Source organism: Apiotrichum porosum, assembly GCF_003942205.1.
Source record: "Apiotrichum porosum strain DSM 27194 chromosome Unknown scaffold_3, whole genome shotgun sequence".
Classification (NCBI taxonomy): Eukaryota; Fungi; Basidiomycota; class Tremellomycetes; order Trichosporonales; family Trichosporonaceae; genus Apiotrichum; species Apiotrichum porosum.
This window is the reverse complement of record NW_021167110.1, coordinates 1,686,252-1,712,078: the sequence shown is the minus strand read 5'-3', so window position 1 is coordinate 1,712,078 and position 25,827 is coordinate 1,686,252. Positions and strand designations below refer to the sequence as shown.

The window sequence follows — 25,827 nt, the reverse complement described above, 5'->3', positions numbered from 1 at the left end:
CGAGGAAAACCATGAGGAGTCTCCTTGGCCGGCCATCGCGGTCGTACAAGGACGTAGATCATGACACCGAGGGCCTCTCGGCCGTCGGCTCAGCGCCCTATGCAAACCACAGCAGCAGCAGCAGTAGGAACGAGCGGGCAAAGGACTACAGGCCATGTGAGTGGGGCGGGTTGGGGCGCAGGAAAACACCTCTCCATCGTTTCTATAAACTGACGCACTACATCTCTCGACAGCATATGCCGAGCTCCACTTCAAGCGCTCCGCCATGCACGACCCACACCCACAAAGCTCATTCTCCCCACTACCCCCCGCCTTTCAGTTTGGCAGGAAGAACAAGGAGCAGGCCCTCGTCGGACAACGAGCAGAGTTGGACCATATTCTCGAGCCTGGATTCAAGGCAGCGTCCATCTACGACGGCGACGACAACACCAGCATTGCAGGCCCATCGCGTCTGTCGTCTGCGCGCACCGCCGGCGGGCTGAGTGCATTGTCGAGGAAGAGCAAGGACGAGGGTTTGCGACCGAGCGGGTCCATCACCAGCTTCCACCCCAACCGCGACAGCGCCGTCTCACGGCGTGGTCTCGGCGGCGTATACATTGACTCGTCGGGCCGCTTACACGATACCGAGTACGACCCGTTTGCTGGCGTGTCCGAGATGTCGAGGCGCAAATCCCGACGACGGTCGGCCTTTGGAGGGCAGCAGCGTCGAGGGTCCCTGTCAGCCTCTGATGGCTCCGACGTCAGCTCAGACTCGGGGCGGCTAGCAGCCCCACGTACATCCTATGACGGTCGACGTGTATCCGAAGAAGAAAAGGACAAGGAGAGGGACGAGATCCGACGCAGACTAGAAGTGGACCGTCGGCGGCTGGACGAGGTGTCGGGCTACGCTGCTGCTCGGCGTCGCAGCATGGTGAGCGACCGGGCAAGTGGATACCACACCATCAACGGCAGGGCAACACCGAGCATCCGTTCCGGTCACGAGGACGGAATTTCGCTTGCCCCCAACGGTCGTGTGCCCAGCCGCCTGAGCCAACACGCCACCCTGCCTTCCCCGCGCTCACCCACGTTCGACGGCGGGATTAGCACATTATCAGGCTCGTCGTATGCCACGACTAGGCAGTCTGCGCGCCCCGCGAGCAGTAACGGTGGCGGTGAGGAATCACCTCGCAAACACACGGAGACTACCCCGCCAGAGCTTGCCAAGCGGGAGCTGCCAAATATCAAGTCGAAACGCGAGGAGCCACCACCAACCCCACTACAGCAAGACTATGAAGAGGACGACGACGACGAAGAAGTCTACGAAGAGACAACACAGGATACAGACACGGAAACGCCTGTCACCACCGCTCCACTCTCCCCTGTCATGTCTGCTGTGAAAATCCCATCCATCCCCTCCGCACACCCTGCCGCTGCCGTTCCTGTCATCCCCCTCGTGCTCACACCCGAGCCACCGGAGAAGGACAAGCCTCCACCTCCATACCACGAGCAGCACGACAACGACACTGTCGTCACCACCATTCGCAGCGCCCGCGTGCCCTCCAAGACGTTGCCCAAGCCACCACCCAAGCCAAAGCTCAGTGTACCCAAGCAAAAAGTGGAGACGGCTCCCGACGGCGCAACTCGTGTTACTGGCTTTGCCGCTGGGCCTCCTCGTGCGGCTGTCAAGCCACAGACAGTCGCGAGCCGCACCATCAAGGTTCCCGAATCAGTCATGAGCCACAACTCGTCGCGTTCGTCTGAGCGCGAGCACCGCAAGCCCGCCGAGCGTCCACGCGAGCAAATCTTCCCCGAGACGCCAGCGCAAGCCAAGCGGCGCGAGGAGCAAGAACGTCGGCACTTGCGTGCCGGGAGGACACCCGCAGGTGCCTTGGCCGCGGACAGTGTTGCGGCGTCGTCACGGTCGCGTATTCTGCCCGAGATTGAGATTGTGGATGACGATGACCCACGTATCGTCTTCCCATCTGCGGGACCTAGGACGCGCATCCAGAGTCACGATCACATCATCCGTTCGTCGTCGAGCATTGGACGCGACAACAGCTCCAAGAGCATCAAGTACAACGACAGCAACAAGGCGACGTCTGCCATCATCGAGGAGACGGGCGGTGGCTATGTGCCCTCACGCTGGGCGCAAGGCGACCGCAACCTTCGTGTCACAGGAGAGCAAAAGGAGATGTACAGGCCAAAGGAGTGGGGCGGCAAGCATGGAGATTTAGGAGGACGAGCAGAGGAGTGGAGGTGAGTAAAGCTGGTCGAGGTTAGGAGCCGCCCGCAGGACGGCGAGCAGCCCCAGTTTAACCTAACGAACCCCCCTTTGGCTTTGGTGCTGACCATTTCTCTTCCAGGCCCGACACAAAGGACGCCCTCAAGCGCAACATTAAAGACCTTAGCACCAACGCGCGCTTTGGCATGTTCCGCGCGAAAAAGAAGATTCTCCGCAAGGCAGAGTTGTAGCACATGTACGAACATCAGACAAACTTGACCAACCTTTTTTTTTCGCTGGGGCCTTTTCGTATCTTGCATGTACTGTCATAGATAGACCGATAAAAGCACGCACACGCATTGTGGTTAAAAGAGTGGAACCTTCTTGCAGACAAGGTTGCTGCGAGTGAGGTACAGGAGAGGTACAGAGGGAGGGAAGGGTAACGGAGAGGTTGCCTGCCACCTTTGCCATGTGTGCAGCGCACGACGCGGCGAGTTGGGCAATGAGACTTGCTGATGGAACACCTAACTGCTGATGCTGATTGCTTCTGGCCGAATAGATGGGACCTGGTACATCCCCGTTGCCGTCTTGTACAATGTAAACGGGACGGACATGAACAAGGCATCAAGTGGCATATTTGAACTGGACTGCATTTAACAAGAGCACAAAGGCAGCCTCCTCCTACCCAGAGCCGCCCTTGTAAGCTTTTCCAAAGAAGAAGAGCTGAAGCTGGTCATATCCAGCAAGGACGCCAGCGCTGGCGATGGCGCGCAGGATGTTCGCACCAGCACCCTTGAACAGGCTCTTGGCGCCCTCGGCAGCGACAATCTGGCGCATACATTCCATCGACGAAGTGTACTTTACCGCTTCGCCCGACGTCATCATCATCCGGCGGCGGACCGTGTCGATCGGGTACGAGAGGAACGAGGCGACGTTGGTCACACCCCAGCCGAGGGCGAGTTGGGCTAGAAAGTTGTCACGGGAAGAGGCCGGGAGGGCAAGCTTGAGCGTATCGTAGAGACCAAAGTAGAAGCCGCGGTAGATGAAGATGCCGACTGACGAAATGCCAAAGCCACGGTACAGGCCTTGAATGCCGTCCGTGGCGAGTGTCTGGCGGTACACGTCCACCATGCCGGTAAACTGTCGACGAGGAGCTGCAGCAGCGTTGGAGCCCTTGGTGACGGTGCCGCGGGCATCGTTGGCAAGACGCGTACGCGCATAGTCGAGCGAGTAGGTGAACAGAGACGAGGCGACACCGGCCATACCGCCCGAAGCAATGTTGCCTGCAAACACTTTGGCGTAGCCGCCCTGTTCGCGGTTGAACTTGAAGGCGCGCTTAAAGTAGTCTTTGAACGCAAAGTTGAGAGCTTGGGTAGGGAAGTAGCGAAGGACGTTGGTGCCGTTGCTGCGCCACAGCGAGCGGACACCTTCGTCGTGGACGACACGGCGGAAACAATCCCCAATGCCCTTGTAAGGGGTGGAGAGACGGCCAGACTTGACCATTTCGTCCTGGTTCTGGAGGAGGAGCTTGACACGCTCAATGGGCGCCTGTTCACAAGTGGGTTAGCCACAAAGGAATGGAAAGGGAATTCATATGCCTTACAGCGGCAGTCTTGGAGACGGCAGCGGCGACACCGCCCATCATAAAGTCGACGAGGAAACCCTTCTTGGGTGTGTTGGCTGGCGTGGCAGTCATGATATGGCTTGGCTGGTTGAACTGGTGAGTGGTGAGTGTTGGTGGTGACTGACGCTAGTCACCACCACGTTCAAATAGGTTCATGTGCTTTCCATACATGCAACAGAGATAACATGGTCTCCGAGCGGTACCGAGCGGCACCCCGTGCTTGTCTTCATCCGTGTGGATGTGGGTCATGTGTCAATGTCAGCCCAGAGCTGTGCGGAGGTGGATATGTCGTTGGGTTAGCAGTGTGCGCTGCTCAACGGTATGTGCCTGTCTTCACCGGCCCAAGCGAGGCGAGCCTTGCACCGGCCATGTTCCGAGAGGCACCGACCTCTGGGACCGAGATTGGTGATGTGGATAGTAGTATTGGTGATACAGAGGCCGGGGTTTCAAGGTCATGGTGAGTGAGTGGCGAGGGCTTCACAAGCGCATGACGTCAAGGCGGATGGAGCACGCGGTTCCGTGGCCAGTGGATCAGTGGCGGTTGCTTTTGGTATTTTTGTTATCTCCTTCCGTCCCGTCCTTCCGTTTGCCGTGCGGTTCATTCCGAGGGTGTACATGTCGGTCAAGTGGAGTGTGCTTGCGGAAATTCCTGTCAGTCTGGTTGCTAGCGAGAGTGCCAGCACTTCTTGACAGCTGCGTGACATGCGTGGCAGACGGGATGCTGCATATTTCTGGATTTTACCGAGTGTCTCACCGAAAGGCCGCGTTCGTCCCTCCTACTCACCTTCACTGCCACTTCTTTCTCGTCACCTTCCATTTCCCTCAGCTCCGCATCCAAGACGCAAGAAAGGTGACTATCATCATGGACGGAAGCCATTGCATCGACGAGGAGGCGTAGGTAGGCACCGCCTGGGTGGAACACGACCGACAACAGGGATCCGATTCCACCTGACTTGGTCGGCGAGTCTTGATCGGGCCTGGCAGAAGTCCTTGAATCCCCAGTGACTCGGTTGGCTCGCAAACGCGGCTGTTGTTGTAACTTTCTGTAAGTCGCGTTTTTTCGTACATCTCCAGACGTGATTTCTCCAGATCTCCAGACGAGTCGCCTCCCAGTTGTAGCTGTCAAACCCCATCACTCACTCTGGTGCACTGACTGTTACATCTACATTCCGGTTGGCAATAGGATCTGAGCCACGCCGCTGCATGACCGATTGGAGATCACAGTAATGCAAGCACAAGGTCTTCTCCCTTGTAGGATGCATGTATACACATGGGCTATCTACCAGGTTGTTGGATGAGTGTGTCGACAGAGGAAATGAATGAGTGGGTAGGTGTGGAGGGACAGACACCACGCAATATCATCCAACACAATCCCCAGCACATGCACCCGCCGCGGACAAAAGGGCGGTCTGTTCCAAAGTAAGTGTTGGTGTTTTTTTTTTTTTTTTTTTTTTTTTTTTTTTTTCGCTTTATGGACCGATCCTGACTTTTGCAGTTCCCGCACTACCTCGCGGTGCTGGAAGGTTCGCACGCTGGAAGGGGTCCGCTGCAGTCACAGATCGACCGCGGCGAGTTCGGTGTGTACCTCGCCGCGCGCTCTCGTTTGCGCGAGCCGGCGGCCCAACCCCCGCCCCCGGGTACGCTTCCACCACCCCAACCCGTCCCCACCCTCCGGCCGTACAGGCGCGATCCTGCGCCGTATGCCATTGTCAGCCCCCCATTTGGCACCGCCCATGTGGCCGAACCCGCTACTCGTCCTCCCCTGAGGAGCGGTGTGGCCGTCATGAGGCCAGCCGCCATCATCACCCCTTCCCCATCCCCAGCCCCTTCGCGGCCGGTGCCACTGCGCCCGTTCCCAGCGGCCGGTGCTCTTGGTCGAGTCCAGACCTACATAGACAGCCGCTACAGCAACATCAAGGCGGCGACGGCGTCGAGCTCGACTGATGTCGTTGCCGCGCCTGCCTCGGCAGCCACAGGCGCCAACACCACCGCCAACCCCAAACGCCTTCAAGGAACTCAGCTCATCACTGCGAAGCGTGTGATCGCCCAGCTCACCGGCCCGGGACGGCCAGCGAGGGTGCGGGGATCGCGTGTCTGCCTCTTCGGCGGCACGAAGCGCGGCGCGGGTCGCCTCGATCTCCCTACCTCGTTCGTCGCCAAGCTCGACGAGCGTCTTGATGCTTTCTACCGGCGCAACCGCACCTCCTGCGCTACGCACGAAGTCCTCTGGACTGTCCAGGGCGACCTGACACCTCAGTCGGTCACTTTGACCGCCACAGTTGTTAGCAGGGCACTGTGCTCGGGGTGTTCGGAGTCAGGGTCAGACTCCGAACACGTTTTGCCCGTTGCCCGAACATGTTTCTTCTTCTCTGTATGCAACTCGTTTCAACAACAGTGACCTCCTTGGAGGATAGTCCCATTTCGCTCCAGCTCGCCGACTTCCCCAAGCCAAAACAGTTCAAAAACAGGGTCAAGACCTTGGCCATGTACCAGCGCGCAGCCAACGTTGACTAGGGCAGCTCGGATAGCCATGACGACAATTACCCTTCGGATGCCGCTTCTTGGGGGGAACGCGAGTAACGAGTATGTAAGCGAGTAAGCAGGCAGAAGAAGATGACCAGTATTGAGACTGCAGTCACAGTGGAGGGCACACGCACTGTCTTCCTCCGTTTGCCGGTGGAGCAGCTTGCATGTCGCCACTTCCAAGTCTCCACTGTGTCAATACGATATGTAGATATATGTATATGTGTATACGTTTGTTTCGCTTCAAAAAAGAGGCAAAAAAACAGAAGCAAAAAAAAAAAAAAAAAAAAAAAACCCCATACAGACAACCTTGCCCGTTTGACTCCAGGCCGTATCATAGTGTGTTGGCCTCATTGGTGTTTCCCCGACAAGACAGTAAAACTATACTGTTAGCATTTGCCCCCAGGGGTCGCCGTTGTGAAGAGATCTATCCGTGGTTATTGCGCAGTCTGGAACGTGGCTCGTCGCTGGTTGTGTACAAATTATTGATCCACTACGTAGTGACATTGTTTTTAGGTCCGGTGCATGTTGACGGTCAGTTGATTCAGCGCACGTCCGCTGCCCGTCTCCTGTGCATAGTGCTTATCGTGTACGTGAGTGGCAGAGGAAGGTGTGGGTGTGGGGCGTGTCCCTCCGTCGCTGGTCACGTGATCCAGGTCCCACCATCGTCACAAAGTGAGACCGAGTGCAGACGACCGGCATATGTTCTGGGCCGGCTGCCGGAGGGAAGGACCACTTAAATATACCACCTTCATGACTGCGCAACCAGTTGGTATACATATTCATAAAACTCACGCAGTAAAGTCTGCAGACACATGAACGGTTGACTGTACTGTGCTGTACAAGCATATGGCGACGGGAGCAAACGCCGATCGTGTGGCGAATCGTCCCAAAAATAACTAAAACTAAAGAGCTAACGACCCACGCAAACGGGTTGGGAACACAGCACCCGCAATCGACAGGAATGCGGGGCCTTTGCCGCAAACGACAAGCTTGAGTCACACGCGGCACCCCAGAATCTGGCAATACAAACTCTGGTAATAAGTATTAGCTTTGTGCGTCGGGTGTTGTCGTCACAATACACGGGATCATTTTATATTCACAACACTCCGTTGGCGGGTGGGCTGGCTGCCCGCTCTCGGCTTTGGACCAAAGATCTGTTGCACAGCAATTGGCTGCTGCCCAGGGCCTAAGGAATCGTTAGAACGTCAAATAGGAGTGCGCAAAACTCCAGCTTGGCGTTTTTCCTCAGCACACCCGAGGCGGTCGTTGACGGGCCGCAGTTGCGCACGTCATCCGCAGGGCAAGGAACGACCTTTGGAGCCTTGGCAGGTTCAAAGAGCCTTGGCGGGCGCGGGGCACGGTATGTCAAGACAAACAGCCAAGACCTTTGAATGCTGCGCTAAACAATCGCACGCAACACACATGAGATAGCAAGAGCCACTCAAAAATGGGAGACGTCCAGGCGGCGTAGTCAGCACCCGATAGCACTACGCATGTTCATGAATCGCCTGACGACGTGCCAATGTGTGAACTCCGTGTCTACGATGCAGAATGTGGGGTTCTAATAACGGATTTGTGTGCTATTAGTGGCAAACAGGGTGACTGCGGGTGCATAGCCTGGCAATGGAGACCTCGTTGACCAGAGGAAAACGGTGTTACTTACGTGGATCATTTCAAAGCCACGCGTGTGTAAACAGGCGAGAGGGTGCTCCTCGCCTTTGGCGGCGGCGGCTACACCAGTTTGTGGCCTGGTGGTTTGGGTGGGGGATCGGCCGAGTGGAGCAGCTGCAGCGTCTGGGCTAAAACGTGCGTGCGTGGATGTGAATGGCCCCCGACCGACGTCCCGTCAGCCGCGTGAGCCAGAGCACCAAAGCCAGAGAACCGCCAGAGCGTGAGCGTTGCGCACAAACCAACCCAGGCAAAGATCCCTCGACCCGGCGCGGCCGCGGCCAATGTACGGCGCGGACAAAGAGCCACATGGGGCGAAAACTGTCGGGAAACCTTTTGGCGGGCGTGGGCGCCGCAACAGCCCAGACAGCAGACAGCGCGCAAAAGCCCGCGGGGTTTCAGCGTGTGATCATGCCAAGACGCCCAGCCTTGCCAAGAGCAAGAAGGTGTCCGGGCCTCTCCCCTCTCTTAACAAAGAACACGATCCAGCAGTGGGAATGAGTGATTCCTCCTCTGCTCTTTTCTTTTCACCCATTCCACCTCACCATCGTTCCCGCCACTACTCACCTCGCCACCACCGCCGCGTACAGCACTCTTGTCCATCGTCGCTGTGTCATCACCTGCCCATCGACACTCGTTGTCGCGCCACCCATCCGCTCCACGAACTGGAATCGAGTACAGTCCACTGGCTCTGCTCCCCTCTATCGCCTGCTAGGCAACACCAAACCACACCTCTCCGAGCGTTTCCCTCTCAACCATTCCTGTAGCGCCCACCATGGCCGCCTACCCCTCCCTCCCGACAGCGTACCTCCATCCACCGACGACGTCGAGGGCGGACTCGGCCAGCAGTGTCGAGCCCCTCACCCCGCCCAGCGCAACTTCGGCAGCAACTACCCGCTCCCCTGTTACACCTGGTTCGGGTGCCGAGGTTGAACGCGATGAACTCGACGCAGACCAGCAGGGCCAGGAGCCTGGCATTGTGTGCAAGTGGAAGGACTGCTCGTACTCTGCTCCGGGACCCGAGGAGCTGTACACTCACCTGTGCGAGTCGCACATTGGTCGCAAGAGCACCAACAACCTGTGTCTCACCTGTGGCTGGGAAGGTTGCGGTGTCAAGTGTGTCAAGCGTGACCACATTACGTCCCACCTGCGAGGTAAGTGTCGTGATGCTGGAGGGAGAGGGTTGTTGTTTGTGTGTGTGTGTGTGTGTGTGTGGGTAAAAGATGCACATGCACACCGACAGACACACACATGCGTGGAGCCACCACCCCGACACATCCGCTGATCCCCAACAACAGTCCACACGCCGCTCAAACCCCACCCGTGCTCCGTCTGTGGCAAGACGTTCAAGCGTCCACAAGACCTCAAGAAGCACGAACGTATCCACACCCAGGAGCACCACCAGCTCCACAAACTGAGCAAGGCATCCACCTCCACCGACCCCGAGTTCAACTCGCGCTACCCCACTCGCGATGACCACCTCGCCGCCCCCAACCGCTCGCCGCAGTACTCGCTGTCGCCCGGGTCATCGCCCCACCACCCCACGTCGCCTTTCGACAATGCCCATCTCCTCGGCCTCCCGGGTACCCACACCAGCTCGACCAGCCCCGTTGCCCTCGCTGCCCTCCACAAGAAGCAGCACGAGGAGCTAGTCGCCCACCAGCAGCGCGAGCTTTTTGCTCTTCAGCAGCTCGCCTACCAGCAGCAGCAGTCGAGCGCGTATGCTGCCCAGTTGGCCAACGAGGCTCTTGGCGCCAAGGGTATGAAGCGTGGCAACGAGGATGCCTTTGACTCGTTTGTCGAGGACATGAAGAAGCGCAAGATGGAGCCCGTGTACGACATTGACATGATCTCGCGTCTCAACGCCCTCATCCCTCCTGGTCTCACCCAGGGCATCCCCCCTCTTCCGTCCTTGCCCACCGGGGGCTACCCCAACCAGATGTCGGCCTTTTCGTACCCGTCCCTCCCCAACATCCACCTGCAGACCCCTTCCGGTGTTCCTCCCATGCCTATCCCGGACATTCGCACCGAGGCCGACCTTGCTCTCTTCAACCAGTTCATGGTTAGCCTTGGTCGCGAGGCTACTGCCCTCCCTATGGAATCCTCACTGTCGTCCAACACTTCGACTTCGGCTTCGCGCAACTCGCTTTCTCCTCTTTCGGAGAATTCGCCCATCGAGGACCTCTTCAACCCATCCGAGCTTGCGTCGCTGGGTCTTGCCGGCATGCCTGGCATCCCCACCACAAACTCATCGCCCAGCATCGCTGCTTCTATGCCTCCTGGTGGTTCTGGTGTTTCTCTCGGCTCGCTCTACCCCTCGCTTGATGGTCTAGACAACGGCCGTCCTCGCGCTGCCTCTGTTTCCGAATCGCACGAGCCAATGCGCCGTCCCATCGCTGGTCTCCCTCGCACTGGTTCCACCTCTGGCCCTGCTGCTCGCCCGCAGGCGTATGGCAACGGCTACGGCCAGTACCCCCCGCTTCCCAACGACTGGGCCACCCAGCCATCGGAGCAGAACTATGCGTCGTTTGACTCGCTTGGCCGCTCGCGCCCCAGCGTTCCGTCGGCCACTCTTGCGTCCCGTGACTTTTACAAGCGCACCTACCGCCACATTGCGCCACTTGGTGCCGCTCCCAAAGCTCGTGAGAGCGCCGAGCGTACCGGTGCCGATGAGGAGGACGAGGAAGAGGACAGCGACTCGGCGGATGAGCAGCCCAGGATACCCGTTCACGCTCTCCTTGCCGATGGTGACCCCAGCCTTAAGCTCCCCGCCATTGGCTCCATTGGCAATGGGGACGGCAAGTCTACTATTCTCCCGCCTCTCCGTCTCGCAGCCGCGCCGGTTGGCAGTGGTCGTCGTACCGTTTCGCCTGCCCGCCACCCCCCTGTCAAGCGTCACACCGACGAGCAGCTTATCCACGGTGTCAAGCGCCTCGAGCTGGACGACCGCCGCCGTGGAGAGTCGCCTGCCACGTCGGTTGATGGTACCGTCAGCTCGGCCTCGTCGCGTCCGTCGACTGCCACTCCCCGTAGCCAGCCTGGTGCACGCGACCAGACTGCCGACGTCCGCCGTCGTCACGCGGCCCTCATCCGCGCCTGGCTCGTTGCCGTGAACCTGGAGTTTAAGCGCCAGCAGCTGGCGAGCAAGGAGAAGAGCGAGTGGGCTTCGAACAGTCCCAGTGGTCGTCTGGGCGTGGCCGAGATTGCTGCTTAAGGCTGCATTACCTCGTAGCGTCTAGATTGGCTGCGGCGGCTGTAGAGTTAGTTAAAACGGTTGTACCAGTTACTTGTTCCCGATGTATCTTGTGAATATGAGGAGACTGCGTTACCTCTTTTTCAGTATCCCGTTGCGTAAAACGAGAGGCACTGCTCTGGTGGGTCTTTGGGCAACGGGATATGTATTGGCGCATTGGAGAGCAGTACTTTGCTTTGCATATTTGCCACACCGAGGAGATGCGGCAGGTGCTCGACCGAGGTGGGGCCTGGGGGGGTGGGCAGAACGCGCGGGCGACTTGGCGGACGGCGGCACGCCACACGCGCCCGCCCGCGCTCAGGACCGGCGCGTGCACGTATTGTCGGAACGTGTACCGTGTCGGTTGTGCGTCTTGTCTCTCTTGCTCACTACCCGTTCCCTCTTCCTCTCTCCTTTCCTATCATTCATCTTTTACAATAACCCTGCCGACACGACCGGCGACACGCCAGCAGAGTCTGTCGCCGCATCGCAGACGCGCCCACACTCTCCTTGTCCTTTACATCACATATCCCATTGTATTCGCCCACAGCCCATCATCTCGCACGGCAATAATCTCAATCTCCCATCATCCCCTTTCCCCCTCTCTAGCTCGACAGCAATGTCAGCGTCGCAGCTCGCCATGACGGCAATGGGCCGTCAGCCCCTGCGACAGAACAACGGCTGGTCTGCGGCCCTCCTCCCCGCCGCCGCGGTGCTGGCCGCTCGCGCTCTACTTGCGCCTGGACCGCTCGCTCCAGCACACTACCTCGCTGCCCACAGCCATGACAGTGCCGACGACCACGGTAGTGCGCACGGACACGCCGCAGGCCTCGCTTCAGGCATTGGTCTCATTGGCACTGGTGCGACCGGCATACCGGCGCGAGCGAACGGCCCGTCCGACGGCATGTTTGGCTCAGCCACCCATGCAGTCGGTGCAGCAGCATTCATTGCGCTTGCTCGGTGTATCTGGGCACTGGCGGCTGGCAAGCGGCGAGGTGGCGGTGGACTGAAGGGCGCTCCCGGCGAGGTCCTTCTCAGCGCTGCACAGGCAGCATTCTTTGGTATCGCCATCGGCCGAGTCGGCGCCTTACGGTGAGTAGGGCAGAGACGCCTAATGGGGAGGAGGACGATCCTGGGGTATGACGAAGACATGTCGTAGCATCGAGCTGTGTGACCAGTGGGGGCTGGGCCCCTGTCATTTAGCCCATGTGCTTGACAGGAGAGCGTCTAACGATGGTTTCCTCAAAAATAAACCCCATTTGCGTCCTCTGCGAGATTGGCAGCTGACAGGCAGTGCGACGATCCTGACGGTGGTCTCGGCATCGCTCACGTCCAACACTACACCTCCGACACTCATCAGCGGTCTCGCCGCGCTTGCTGCTGTGTGTGGCCTGCAGGCGTTGCAAGATGAGGTTGGTGCAGCTGCCTGCGTAGTTCTTGCCGCACTGAGTGCAGGCCTGGCGCATCTCGGCCGCAAGGGTCGCGGAGGACGGAGGGACGACCAGATGGCCCTTATTGGCGTCACCGTCATCTCCGTTCTCGGTCTGGTGCTTGCAGTGAGTGGCTCTTGTATGTATGTGGTGTATGTGCTAACTGGCAGGCTCCTGTAAGCAGCCTCTCTTCATTCGCTTCGGCGATTCTTGCCACGGGCTTGGCAGCCTACCTCCCGCTCTACACTTCTCCTGCACCTCCTCTTTCCCTTGTCGCCATTGCCGGCGGACAGTTGTTCCGCCTCGCTCCCACCCCCAAGCCAATGGACTGGCTCCTCCTTCCACTGTCCATTGCCTCAGCGTGGCCGCGTGCCGCCCGTCCCTCGACGTCTAGCTGGTCGTTTTCAAAGTCTGCGGCAGCTGTCACAACTGGGAGCCACTGGCACGTCATGGCTCTTCTTCCTCTTGCGTGGCGGCCCCACCTGTCGACAATCCTCAGGACACCAGCCAGCAGGAAGATCTTTTTGTTCCTTTGCGTCAACCTTGCGTATATGGGGGTGCAGATGGCCTATGGCGTTATCACCAACTCACTCGGGCTGATCTCTGATGGTGAGCTAAATCGGACAGAACTAGGCACTCTGACACTGTACCAGCTATTCATATGCTCTTTGACTGTCTTGGTCTTGCTGTCGGCCTCTGGGCATCAGTTGCCGCCACTTGGAAGCCCGACGGACAGTACACATTCGGTTACGCGCGTGTGGAGACGCTAAGTGGCTTTGCAAATGGTAAGCAATTTTACAGCAGCAGACAAGACGTCACGCTAACACATCACAGGCTGTTTCCTTATTCTTATCTCAATCTTTATCATCTTTGAAGGAATCCAGCGCATCATGGAACCGCCAGAGATGGAGACCCAACAGCTACTCTTGGTGTCTTCTGTCGGACTGGCAATCAACCTCTTTGGAATGTACGCAACAGGAGGTCACCACCATCACGGTCATTCTCATGGCCATTCTCACGACCATTCTCACGACCATTCTCATGACCATTCTCATGGCCATTCTCATGGCCATTCTGAAGGGCATTCGCACGAGTCGTCGGGACACGAATCTACGCACTCTCATAGCGGACACCTTCACTCTCACGCCGAACATTGTTCCTCTTCGACCCATGACCATGGCCATGGCCATGGCCATGACCATTCGACGCACGACCATGACCATTCGTCTCACGACCACAGCCATTCGACACACGACCACAGCCATTCGTCGCACGACCACAGCCATTCGTCTCACAACCACAGTCATTCGACACACGACCACAGCCATTCGCATCACGGCAACGGACCGGCGAGAGTTCACGAGGAGCACGACCACGATTCTTCCGAATCTTCGGACAGTGAAGCAGACCACGGACACGGGGGACACCACCATCACTCCCACAACATGCAGGGCGTCTTCCTGCACGTCCTGGCGGACACGCTGGGCTCTGTCGGTGTCATCTTGTCAACAATGATGATCCGGTGGACAGGATGGACGGGCTGGGACCCGCTCGCATCCTTGTTTATCGCTGCCCTCATTCTTGCCAGTGTTCTTCCGCTGGTCATAGACTCGGCGAAGGTCCTGGCCCTGGAACTGGACGACAAGCCGCTCCGTTCCGCTCTGACAAAGGTCAATGCCCTGCCCGGCGTGGCTTCGTACTCGGCCCCGCGGTTCTGGCCCAAGGGCGAGGGTCTCGTTGTTGGCAGTATTCATATCCAGCTCGCGTCTGGTCCCGGTGTCACCGTGGACAATGTCGCAAAGAGCGTCGAACGGACGCTTAAAAAAGTCGTTCCGGGCCTCACCGAGGTTGTCGTCCAGATCGAGGAGGGACGGTTCTGTACTTGCATGACTGGGCAGTAGATATGAGGCAGGATAGAGCGCATGCATTAGAGAGGTATAGCATTAAATGTGCAGGGTATCTATCGGAGGCAGAGAGTGATATGGATGAAGTGTTTGATGGGATGTGAAAGCTGCAGCTACGCCCTCGCCTGTGCTAGCCTGTTGCTGAACAGGTCCTTGCAGTGCAAGTGCGTAACCTCGCCTTTCGGGGCATGGACGGCGATGGCACTGGTACCCAGACGCTTCTGGCATTGGGGACAGATACGCTGGTCTGTCACACGGACTCGTTTGACCTCGAGGCCAACCAGCAGCCTGTCGGTTTGCCCCTTGCGCGCCGCAAGCAGACCACGGACAATGCGGTGCTCGTTGCGTTTGGCCCGTTGCTTGCCCAGAGCGCTGATGAAGAAATCATGCAAGTCGCCGACGGGGACGAGTGGGGGCATGAGGTCGAGCACCGATGGTGCGTCAAGGTGCGAGGCATGGCGGCTGACCAGGCCGAGAGCCGCGGTTACGAGAGGCTCGTTGGGCGGCGCCGGGCGAAGGTAGAGCTGCAACAGGTGGAGGAAGATGCCATGCGGGTCGGGGTTCTTGCTGTACACTTTGGCACAGTAGCTGTACATTGGTCAGCATAAACAAGGGTCATTACTGGCGTGGAGGTGCTCACGCCTCAGCAGCCGCAAAGTCCTTGAGCTTGTACACGTAGATCTTGAGGGCTTCGTCGTGGTTTCCCATACGACCCAGGAGAACGGCGCGCGCCTCGAATACTTCTGCACAATGTTAGCCAACATTCTGGTCACAGAAACCTACCATCAGGACCGAGCTTGCTCAACAGACGGTAGGCGCGGAACTGCGTCGACGTGTTGAGGAACTTGAGCAGCTGGGTAAGAGCAGCATCTTTCTCAATGTCCTTTTTGCTGCGGACTCGAGCAAGATACAGTTCTGCCAACTTGTCGTGGAAATCTGGGCCGTCTTCGCCTAGGTCGATAACGTGCTCCAGATACGCGACCGCGCTGTCAGGGTGCTCCTTTTCCAAAAAGGAGACTACATCCGCGCGGGGCAGCGCGTCTACTTCGGGTTCATCCGCGGTGAAGATCTGAAGAGCTCTTTGGGGGTCCTCTTTGAAGATCCAGTTTGATGACGAGAAGATGAGCTGGAGGTGTGCTGGGCCTAGTTTTTGAAGGTAGCGAATAGTAGGAGGGTACCGATCAAGGGGGTCGTCCTCCTGCTTTGCTTGTTCTGTCAACATGTTGAGAGCCTTGTCGTGCATTTGTTTTTGCATGTAAAGGTCCCGCAGGTCATCGAACCGGTGCTTTTCGCGGAGAAGGGGCTCGACTTCGGTGACATCGCACCAGTTTTCAATACGGCATAGCGAGCCGACAAGACTGGGTCGCACAATGAGGTACACCTTGAGGAGCGAGGTGTAGACCACCTGTGCCGTGCGAAGGAGCTGTTCAGGATTGAGCTCTGTGATGGGCCCGTTGAAAAGGGCATATACATCTGCTGCTGGAAGCGACGACAGCGCCGGCAGACCAGCCTCGGATGGAAGGGTGACATTGGGAATTGCACCGGCGATCTTCTGTCGCCTGTCGGATAGGTAGTAAATGAGCTCGTCAATGGCTGCCCGAGGAAAAGGTGCGTCCGGAGCCTGTGCCAGTAAAGGGGACGTCGGTTGCTCGGGGGGAGGAGATCCTGTGGGTGCTGGTGCCGCTCCGGAAGATAGGGAAGAGACGATGGTTTCGGTGCTCTTCTTCCTTGCAAGGGTGGGCACTACTAGCGGTGGGGAGAGTGTCTTGGGTCCGCTGTCCTCGGATAGCAGCGGTTCCAAGCGCGCGCCCTCGACGGCTCCGAACAGTGTCATCCACTGATCCCTTGGAACGGCAAGGGTCCCCGAAATGGTCTCCTGTGGGTACAGGGCCACCACCTTTGCAGGATGAACATTGTGCACAACGAAAGCTTCCAAAGCTGCCTTGTAGTCGCCGCGGGCAAATTGCGTCAGAGCATGGAGAACACGCAAATGAGGCAACCTCTGGGCCGGTGCGAGTTCAGCGTCTCCGACTGCCTCCACCAGGCCGATTGCGTCTGTCACCCTGCCTTGTCGCACCAGCTCGTCAACCTGTTCGCCAACGTCCGATCCAACCAGCTCCCAGATGGTGCTTCCTTCAGCGGCCAGCGTCCGGTCCGTTGGTGTTGACACGACAAGGACACGCGAGTTCTTGCCGCCGCCGCTGACACTCAACGCCGACACGGTGAGCCCACCAGCGGAGGGTGCCGGGAATGACATGGTCTGGTGGCGGGCAAGCGTCGGCGCAAGGTGGACCTGAACGGTAGGCATGGGGGGCGTGGAAGTTGTCCCGGGAACCACAGAGTATATGTACGGGTTGGCAAACGCCATGGCTTCCGGTGCGGCTGGCCACTGCAGTGATTCGGTACGCGTAAAGTTGCCCTCGGAAGAGAAAAAGACGCCGAGGTCTGTAAATGTCAGTGCGGGGGTATTTAAAGAACCTTGACGACACTCACCTTCGCGTACAAGCAGCACTTCACCGCCGACTGTGCGTGTTCCAACTGGAATGACCGCCGCCTTGAGCAAGCCACCGAATCCGGTGAGAGCGGAGAAGCCTCCGGCTTCTGGAGCGGGTGCCGTTACAGCTGTTCCAGCTCGAGTACTGGGGTAGCCAGTGGCAGGAAGGTCTGTCGTTGCCAGCCGTTGTCCTGGAGCCCCTCCCCGAATGTTGAGGATGACGCTGGCCTGGGGCGAGTACAACAAGTGGACGGCACCAGGCAGATCAGCGTACACGGGAGCCGGAAAGATGACTACTCGAGGAGAATGGGGCAGCGCAAGCTCCCAAAGTTCGCCAAGAACACGTCCAGCACCATACACGCACACCTTTTTGCGGCAGCCAACAACCAGCAAGTCGCGAGCGACCTTGGTGGGAGAGCTCGAGCCGCTCGGTGCCGGGCCTTCTTTGGGGACGCCATCCTCGGCAGGCGATGCTGGCGCAAAGTAGGTTGTAATCGCAAATGCGTGTGCTGTACGAGCTTGCGAGAGAACAGTGCTAGACCCTTTGGCAGTGGGGTTGGTCAAGTTGTACAGTGTTACAACCGAGTCTTTGAAAGGGTTCAGCGACACATCATCAAAGGGGTAGTGTGTGTCTGTGCTTACCACTCAAGATGACGAGCTGCTTGGATTCGGAGAGAACGCCAATCTGGTGAATTTCGCGGCGTCCAAACTGGTATGTCTCGAGCAGCTCTGGAGGAGCATGCTCGTCCTGGCGGCCCTCGATGGACTGGGCCGAGGTGTCGAGAGCGTACACTCGGACACTTCCATCGACGCAGCCGGCGTACAGGCGACCGTCTGCCTGGTGGAGGGCAGTGATGCGGGCGCGGACACCTGGAAGCAGCGGGGCGAGGGTGTGAGACCCCGTCATGCTGCCAGAGAGTAGGAGAGGGTGGGGCGAGAGAGAGAGGGAGAGTGGGTGGAAGGAAGATGGATGGAGGGATGGAGGAGGGAGGATGGACAGATGCGGCAAGTGAGCTTGAGCGCACTGGCCAGGCACCACCCAGGTGGAGGCTGGAAGATGGGGAAGATTGGGTGTGGGTGGTGGTGACGTAGGGGGGGGGGGGATTCTGCTTTTTGTCTTTCTTGTCTTCGTGCACATATGCCCATTCGCCCATTCTTCTCTCGACCGTATTCTTTGTTCATACCTCACACCAGAATGGCCACTCTAGTTTCCGACCTTCCCACAATTGCTCAGCAGTATGCCGACAGAAAGCTCCACGACTCCAAGGAGCCATCAAAGTTCAAGGCGGATGCGGCCCTCGCCGAACGTGTGACCATCTGGAGAGGTGTGTTTGGTGTTTGGCAGCAGGCTATGAGCCTCCTGTGCGGGGAAAGGAGGAATGCTGACGTCCATAGGTGACATTACCAAGCTCAACGTGAGTCCTATGGGGCGGGGGACAATGGCTACGATCGCTACGAGCCCCTATTCACGTAACCCCCCGGCTTGTGCTCCATCTACACATTACCTCTGCAAACCTACCGCTGTGTGATGCTTCAACTCGATCACAAACCCTTCCACTTTATAGTGCTGACTTGTTGCAGGCCGACATGATAGTCAATGCGGCCAACAAGTCTCTCCTCGGCGGCGGTGGTGTCGACGGAGCCATCCACCGCGGTGCTGGCCCAAGCTTGTTCGCAGAATGCCTGACCCTCAACGGTGCCGAGACGGGCGAGACCAAGGTGACGAGCGGTTACAATGTGAGTGTGGTTGAAGCTTGGAGGAGACCATTCACTAACGCGATCCAGCTCCCTGCCAAGCGTGTCGCCCATACCGTTGGCCCAATCTACTCTTCGTCTCGCGTCGAGCAGTGCGCTGAACAGCTGCACAGCTGCTACCGCACGAGCCTTGAGCTCTGTGCCAAGCACGGCGGTGGCAGCATTGGTTTCTCGAGCATTAGCACTGGCATTTGTAAGCTTGTCATCAGTGTACCTCCCCCACCCACTGACCTACCCCACAGACGGCTACCCTATCGAAGATGCCACACGTATCGCGCTCGAGACAACACGCAGGTTTCTTGAGAGCAACGAGAATGTAAGGTTACGAGGCCGCCCGTAGCCGCCCATAAGGGAGAGAAAGGGGGCTGTTTCTTTCACACACTTCACCCTCCAACTGCCAATTTGCTAACAAAATCAGGTGTCCCGGGTCATCTATGTCGTGTTTTCGGAAAGGGACGAGGACGTCTACGACCAGCTGGCGCCAGAGTACTTTCCTCGCATCTGAGAAACGAGGCTACGATCCGCCCGTGGGGCAGCGACGCGAGAAGGGGACAGTGGGGATATAGATTGGGCCCCCAAAGGCGACGGAGCCGCTCGTCCACCACCACCAAATCGCGGTCAAACAAGTGCACAGCCCTGGGCGACGTTGTAAGATGTGTGTGTGTGTGTGTGTGTGTGTGTGTGTGTGAGGTGCCACCAAGGTTGTTGCGTCATGAACAGTACATGTTTTCTTTTGCAGGCAACCATGAAAGCTCAATGAGCTGCTTTTCCGGCAGGGGGTGCCTCCGACCGCAAACAGACCCGTTCACTATCGAAAACATTTTGTGCGGCGAGTATCCTCGACTTGATAGAAGTGAGGATGTTGCTAGAAGTCACCATGGACAGTATGCACGTACTGTTCTTCGATCGCAGGTGTCCGGACTCTTTAGCAAAGAGTGGCAGACCAGTTTGACCGTCTAGAGACAGACGACTCGAAACACCCGCCACACCCTTCTGCAATGTTGGCGCCTGGCAGGCGCCGGGCGGATCTTGGGACTCTGAGGCGAGGTTATCGTTCTTCTTGGCTGATGATACATCGCCTTCGGACAAGAAAGGGTCAGGAGGGCCAGCACATGTGTGTGTGCCGCCTGCGCTTCGTGAGGGAGATGCGAAAGGCCAAGCGTGGCGGCAACCTCCACGACGCCCATGGGGGGCTGGGACGACTACCCACTTCTCGCCGACCCCAACGACGACCCAAAGCCGGAACAGCCGCCTCGCCTCGTCGACAAACATCTCGCCGCCAACCGCTCCACCATCCCCCTCTTTGTCGAGGGCTCAGTGTACCGCTCCATTTGTGACTGTGGCCACGAGACGGTTTCGGACATGTATTGGGCAGAAGAGCGCGAGCGTCCGCTTCTGTTCCCGACGCTGTGGTGCGACCGGACAGCCCACCCTGTGTACCGGGCGGCGTCGTCGTGTGTTGCCAACATCCCTCTGGACAAGCTACTGCGCGACCTTGCCATGGTGGCGACCAAGAAGCGTGGTGATGCGTCTGTCATTCGCCTAGCCACTTCTGCAGACTGGCAGGCTATGTAGGGTGGAACTCGCCCTTCAAATCCATAAAGACACAGTCGCCCCCATGCTGCCCACTGAGCAGGAGATGAAGGAGAAGTGGGAAGCTCAACTGGCCAAGTACGAGAAAGAGCTCTCTGCGTGGGAGGAGAGAAATGGAGACTATCAAGAGCCCGAGGCTGTACCGTCTGGGTCGTAGCATGGCCGGTCAGTAACATGCCATCGTGAAAGAAGGGACCCGAGGTTGGCGATGTGGGTGATAAACGTCTCGCAAATGCTACAAGTTGACCATGTACATGTCATCTATATCACAACACATGATTGTCGTATCGCAAGAAGCGTTATTAACGACTTGGGCGCTGCCCTTCTGTTTGTCCGTCCTGTCCGTCTTCGTGCTGTCCGTCTTCATGTCGGCCCCGGGTTGGTGTCGGTCACGCTCCGCCACTCTCCTTGTTGGCCGACACCGTCGTGAGGCGGGCGAGCTCTGCTTGTAGGTGTTCCATATCGTGCGCGTGCTTGTCGGCATCATGGACTCGGCCAGCGAGCGCGGCGTCGCGCGCAGCATTGGCGCCCTCCAATGCCTCTTTGGACGCGGGCGACACAGTCGTTGGCACTGGAGCATCCATTGATGATTTCAGTCGGGCTTGAAGACCATCGATTTCAATGTATGCGTCTTTGAGGGCTTGGTCGCTGACCTCCAGCATCGCGCGGACGTTGCCCAACTCCAGCTTGTTACGCTCGATATGCTCCATAAAGTGGGCACGCGTGTTGTCCATGTAGCTTTCGCGGGACATTTTGGCGGCCAGGACGTCCTCGGCAGCGGCCTTTGCCATCCTCGCGTCGCACGCCGCCGCCTGTGCCAGTTCCTTGTCTTTGATGCAGTCGGCGATCTCCTTCGAGTTGCGCTGCAAAACTTGCTCTGCCAGAAGCCGAGCCGCAGCGAGGTCCGCAGCGAGTTTGTCGCGTTCGCCGACGAGCGCTGTGCGTTCACGGTCCCATTGGGCTACGGCGTCGGCATGCGCCTTTCTCAGCGCCTCGACCTCAGTGGTGGTGGTGGTGTCGGGCTGCGGCTGCGGCTGGGGCGTCGTCGAGCCGCTGCGCTCTGGAACGGCTCCGACGCCGTTGTCCTCGTGGTCGGCAGGACACTCTTGGCGGCGCGGCGCCTTTGGGGTGGACGAACCCTCGCGCAGGTGCTGGGTCTGCTGCTGCTGCTGCTTCTGCTGTTCCCCGTTGAGCTCGTGCTGTGTCGCTGGCGTCTGAAGGTGCTGAGGTTCGGCAGAGGACGAGCCGTCACGCTTATCCTCCGACTCATGCTGCGGCTCCTGGTTTTGAGGTGGCTGGACTTGACCGTGTTGCTCGGGAGCCTCCGGGAGGTGTTGAGGCTTGGGGGTGACCGGGCGCAAGCGCGGGGACTGGACTGGCTGTTGTTGCTGATGCTCCTGCTCCTGCCGACTACGGTGTTCAACTGGAAACGGTGCACTAATGGTGGCGTCAGCTACTGCGACGATTCAGACACAGGTACACAGCTATAACTGACCTAGCGCTCCCGTTCATGGTCTCCTCCTCGACCTCGTGCGCAGAGAGGGCCACCGCTCCCACCACTGGGGGCAGCGAGGCGACCCACTCTCGCTGGCGCTTCGACATTGGCGGCGACTGGCGCTCAGACTGCAAGGTCAGCCGATGAGTGCGCCGGTGACATCCACTCTTGCACTCACATCAGGTCGTCGCCGCTTGTCACCAGAAGATGATGAGGCCGGCGTGGGTAGAAGAACTTGGCGAGCCTATCGGGTCAGTCGCGATCATCGACTATCATCGATCAGGCCGCTCAGGCCCGGCCTACTCACGCTGCCAGGTGGGGTACGTGGGGTACGTGGGATAGTGGATGTCTTGTCACCAACCTGCCATTACCAAAATCCTAATTACACGTCGCTTTACCGTCGGCGGCTGGTTCTTGCGTCCTCCCCTAGTCATCGTGGTGACCTGGCTTGTAGTCGTAGGCTGGCCAGAACTGCAAACAGTGAGTCAAAAGCTGGTCAATGAGGATCCCGGCAATACTCACAAACTGCTCTTCCCACTCGAACAACACAAAAAAGTGAGCCTGGTTAACTGCATAGACTTCTTCGTCGAGCTTTGAGGGGATTTGACGGCTCTGGACGGCGCTCGTAATCTTCCACAGCAGTGTACCATTGTCGTCGACTAGGTCGCCAACGATGCCGCCAAACAGGGCGGCCTTGTTGCCGAACCGATAAGCAACCCCCCAGTACTGGCCCATTGCTCTGCCGATTTCCTGGATCATTAGCTGGGCTCAATTGACGTTTGCCATTTACAATTCCGTTGGCTGCCGGGTTGGCTATCCCAATGGGCACAAGCGACATGGTTGATGATGTGTGGTGTGGTGAAAGGTTGGTGGGGAGAGGAATGTTTTGGGGAGAGGACGAGTGCTTTTATGCACGTAGAAAAGGGCGACGAGGCGGCAAGTAAAAGGGGGCGTGAAGAGGGGCAGTCTCTCACGAGATCTGGTGACCTTCACTGTTCTGATGTTTGATTGTATGGTTCTGTTGTGGAACACACAAACACAAACGGGGCAAAATAACGCTCAGAGCCCAGGGGAATATGAGCACTGGTTTCTCGTGGGCGTCTTCGTGCTAAGCGAAATCGGACGCATACAAATGCACAAAAACACCACGGGCCGCTCGCAACAACACACACCGCACACCACACACACACACACACACACACACGACACTCTCTCGTTAGAAAACGAATGTGATCCGCAATCCCTCTCTAGTCGCTCTATGTCGGTCCGCAGCTCACTGCAAAAGAAAACATGGGGTATCCCGTGGGGCTTATGAAGCGACATTGTTGGTGGTGTGTGGGAGTACCGAAAGGAGGAGGCACAGGTTAGGGAAGAGTGCTTTTATGTGCACCAAACGGGGGCGAGGCGGCAAGTTCCGAGAGGGGAGCCGGGCAGAGACTATGGTTTCTCACGATCTGAAGGTCGGTTCTGATCTCTGACACACAATACACAGGCGCAGGATGCGGCGGGGTTTCTTGCGATATGATCACTCTTCTGATGTCTGATTTGTGCAAAAAAGGTGAGGCTTAGAAGGGGCACTGGTTTCTCATGGGGCGGTCATCTAGCGACCATGTGTGAGTGGAAATTGGATGATTGGGCACACACACCAATGCCCAATGGGCACAGAATTCAAAACTCACCCGCCACGTAACGTAGCTCGGGCCTCGGTACCATGACTGCTATCTACAGACACACAGCGGCTACCTGCCAAACTGTGTTCCGCCCCGTTGGCGCTCGGAAGGAGCGTGGACAAAAGAAGCGACTAAATCGCATATGAGCGCATTGGAGGTAGTATAAAGGTGAAAGAGATTTTTGCATAATATGTACCCTCTAGAGGGCCATACTCACGACGCGAGCTGTTAATTCTACAAGCGACTGTTGAACACTTCGCTTAATCTATCTACAACCGGGCTCTCGTAGCCTAATCCCTCCCCGCTTCACTCGTGGAGAACAGCGCGGAGAAAGTCACCACCGCTGACACGTACACCCACAGCACTGTCAGGGGGAAGAGGTTGGGCAAACTCTGGGTGGTCTACGTTGACTCTCACAAGCTTGACCACACCGCCGTGCTCGAGGACGAGGCGCTCACTAGGCCAGCGAACGACGCTCGGGGTGTTGAAGCCTGCTCCAATCTCCAGGATGACAACAGTTCCGCCTTCCTTTTTGGCTTCTTCAACAAAACGGCCCACGTCCGCAGAGTAGCGTTTCTCGGCGTCGTGGTAGGGCTTTTCGAGGAACCAGTCGCCACCACGGACGTTGAAGAAGACCTCACCACCACATTTGGGGCAAACTGGAATCAGGTCGGATTGGAGCTCCTCCGGAACATAAAGATCCAGGGGGTCCAGGTGTGGCATTGCGCGGTCGACCCAGGGAGCTGCGTCAAAGTACGATTCTTGCGAGCAAGGCTTCAGGCATTGGAAACGGGCATAGTTGCCTTGACGAGTGAACACGTGGTTGGGATCAAAGCCGGATTGAACGAAAAGCTGGTCGGCATTTGACGTCATGATAGTGTATGGGCGGTCGCCAATGACGCTCTCCAGGTTGGCGTAGACTGGAGTCTTTCCCCAGTTGAGGACGTTGTGAGCGTGCGAGAAGATGAACCCCCACTTGACGAGTTCGTCTTCCCACTCGTGGCCAATAGTCTCGTACAGCCTTGTGAGGTCCTCGTCGTCTTCCAGGCTGGGATAGAGTCGCTCAAACAGTTCGGTCGAAGTGTAGTCCAGTCCAAGACCAAGTTTGCCCACGGCGTCCACGCTCATTCCCGCACCGGCGTGGACAATAACAGTCTGGGCCTCCTTGATCCACTTGAGTGCACGCGCTGGAAGAGGGCGAAACACGGGAACAGGTGCAAGACTCGGGAACACTCTTTCGACAGCGGAGGCGTAGGATTTCTCGTCTTGGTCCGTCCAAAGGACGAAGATGACGCGCATGGGAGCCGAGTTGCGCGAGAACCAAGCAGCGGCAGCGTCGAGGGCAATGTTCGCCGCGTCGTCGACAGGAAAGGCAAAGATACCAGTGGAGATGCAAGGGAAAGCAACGGCGGTGGCGCCAGACTGCAACGGTTAGCGTTAACGAGTTCCCTCTTCTGCTCAGTACTCTCTCAAGTTCAACCCACCTTTGCGGCAACGTTCAGCGAGTTGGTATATGTGTCCCACAACGACTGCCTCTCTTGAGACGTTGGAGGGCGTCTACGCTCTAAAGCAGGGCCAGCCACGTGTACGATACCGCGGACGTCGAGCACGCCAGCGCCGGTCAACAAGGGTACGGCCGTATCGACTTCGTCCACGCCGCGGTCTTGGAGGATAGCGGCACACTCGGCACGCACTTGAGGGCCAGCACGGGAATGGATAATGTTATCGAGGCACTTGTGTGTAGGAACAAAGCAGCCCAGCATCTTCGTGTTTGCCGGGTTGACGAGGAGGAGGTCGTCAGTGATCAAAGTGAGGTCGCCGCGGTAGAGAGAGATCGACTGCGTGTCATTAACTGAGTAGGCGGGTACATCATTGAGTGAAATGTTCTCATGATGTTCAGAGCGTAGGATCTCTTCAATCTGCTCGAGGACACCGGGGGCGAAGGGAAGAGGTTGACGAAGACAAAGGAGTCTGTCAAGCAGTGGTCGTTTGTTGATGTCCTGTGGAAGCGTACGGGGTTCGCGACCGTCCCTCACGAGCGCCTCGTTGAAGAGGACCTGAACGGCCGTATGAAGTGAATCGTTGGTCATTTGGTGAGTGAGTGGAGAGAAGATGAGCGTGGTCGAGTCATCCCAAAGGCGCACAGAAGCAACCTGATGGCAAGGGCGTTGCGCGTTCATCTTGGTCAGCGGAAACGCGGGGCACCAGGGATAGATTGCCGAAAACTGGTTCCGCC

At 58.0% G+C, this 25,827-nt stretch overlaps 10 protein-coding genes across 10 annotated transcripts; 6 read left to right on the top strand and 4 right to left on the bottom strand.

Moving 5' to 3' along the window:
* Positions 1-11: 11 nt before the first annotated feature.
* Positions 12-2,451, top strand: EHS24_006222 (uncharacterized protein; the record flags this gene model as incomplete). The annotated part of the gene is made up of 3 exons (XM_028621694.1): positions 12-156; positions 234-2,235; positions 2,343-2,451. 3 exons carry the CDS (start codon positions 12-14, stop codon positions 2,449-2,451), a joined length of 2,256 nt encoding a protein of 751 aa, XP_028478146.1.
* A 430-nt stretch (positions 2,452-2,881) lies between these two features.
* Positions 2,882-3,896, bottom strand: ANT2 (ADP,ATP carrier protein 2, mitochondrial; the record flags this gene model as incomplete). Its single annotated transcript, XM_028621693.1, has 2 exons — positions 2,882-3,748; positions 3,804-3,896. The coding sequence occupies 2 exons, from the start codon at positions 3,894-3,896 to the stop codon at positions 2,882-2,884; spliced, it is 960 nt and encodes a 319-aa protein (XP_028478145.1).
* Positions 3,897-4,009: 113 nt separating this feature from the next.
* On the top strand, positions 4,010-6,338 carry EHS24_006220 (uncharacterized protein; the record flags this gene model as incomplete). The annotated part of the gene is made up of 4 exons (XM_028621692.1): positions 4,010-4,281; positions 4,352-4,475; positions 5,320-6,195; positions 6,255-6,338. 4 exons carry the CDS (start codon positions 4,010-4,012, stop codon positions 6,336-6,338), a joined length of 1,356 nt encoding a protein of 451 aa, XP_028478144.1.
* Positions 6,339-8,793: 2,455 nt separating this feature from the next.
* Positions 8,794-11,232, top strand: EHS24_006219 (uncharacterized protein; the record flags this gene model as incomplete). The annotated part of the gene is made up of 2 exons (XM_028621691.1): positions 8,794-9,172; positions 9,317-11,232. The coding sequence occupies 2 exons, from the start codon at positions 8,794-8,796 to the stop codon at positions 11,230-11,232; spliced, it is 2,295 nt and encodes a 764-aa protein (XP_028478143.1).
* Positions 11,233-11,869: 637 nt separating this feature from the next.
* MSC2 (putative zinc transporter msc2) lies at positions 11,870-14,581 on the top strand (the record flags this gene model as incomplete). Its single annotated transcript, XM_028621690.1, has 5 exons — positions 11,870-12,342; positions 12,410-12,806; positions 12,851-13,289; positions 13,334-13,465; positions 13,515-14,581. The coding sequence occupies 5 exons, from the start codon at positions 11,870-11,872 to the stop codon at positions 14,579-14,581; spliced, it is 2,508 nt and encodes an 835-aa protein (XP_028478142.1).
* A 116-nt stretch (positions 14,582-14,697) lies between these two features.
* On the bottom strand, positions 14,698-17,985 carry VAM6 (Vacuolar morphogenesis protein 6; the record flags this gene model as incomplete). Its single annotated transcript, XM_028621689.1, has 5 exons — positions 14,698-15,172; positions 15,225-15,327; positions 15,368-17,029; positions 17,078-17,665; positions 17,721-17,985. 5 exons carry the CDS (start codon positions 17,983-17,985, stop codon positions 14,698-14,700), a joined length of 3,093 nt encoding a protein of 1,030 aa, XP_028478141.1.
* A 288-nt stretch (positions 17,986-18,273) lies between these two features.
* Positions 18,274-19,338, top strand: EHS24_006216 (uncharacterized protein; the record flags this gene model as incomplete). The annotated part of the gene is made up of 6 exons (XM_028621688.1): positions 18,274-18,403; positions 18,474-18,493; positions 18,660-18,815; positions 18,864-19,026; positions 19,076-19,149; positions 19,252-19,338. 6 exons carry the CDS (start codon positions 18,274-18,276, stop codon positions 19,336-19,338), a joined length of 630 nt encoding a protein of 209 aa, XP_028478140.1.
* Positions 19,339-20,018: 680 nt separating this feature from the next.
* EHS24_006215 (uncharacterized protein) lies at positions 20,019-20,408 on the top strand (the record flags this gene model as incomplete). The annotated part of the gene is made up of 1 exon (XM_028621687.1): positions 20,019-20,408. The coding sequence occupies one exon, from the start codon at positions 20,019-20,021 to the stop codon at positions 20,406-20,408; it is 390 nt and encodes a 129-aa protein (XP_028478139.1).
* Positions 20,409-20,815: 407 nt separating this feature from the next.
* EHS24_006214 (uncharacterized protein) lies at positions 20,816-22,759 on the bottom strand (the record flags this gene model as incomplete). Its single annotated transcript, XM_028621686.1, has 6 exons — positions 20,816-21,863; positions 21,922-22,049; positions 22,100-22,165; positions 22,229-22,282; positions 22,444-22,671; positions 22,712-22,759. The coding sequence occupies 6 exons, from the start codon at positions 22,757-22,759 to the stop codon at positions 20,816-20,818; spliced, it is 1,572 nt and encodes a 523-aa protein (XP_028478138.1).
* Positions 22,760-23,897: 1,138 nt separating this feature from the next.
* Positions 23,898-25,681, bottom strand: EHS24_006213 (uncharacterized protein; the record flags this gene model as incomplete). The annotated part of the gene is made up of 2 exons (XM_028621685.1): positions 23,898-25,013; positions 25,076-25,681. 2 exons carry the CDS (start codon positions 25,679-25,681, stop codon positions 23,898-23,900), a joined length of 1,722 nt encoding a protein of 573 aa, XP_028478137.1.
* Positions 25,682-25,827: the final 146 nt, after the last annotated feature.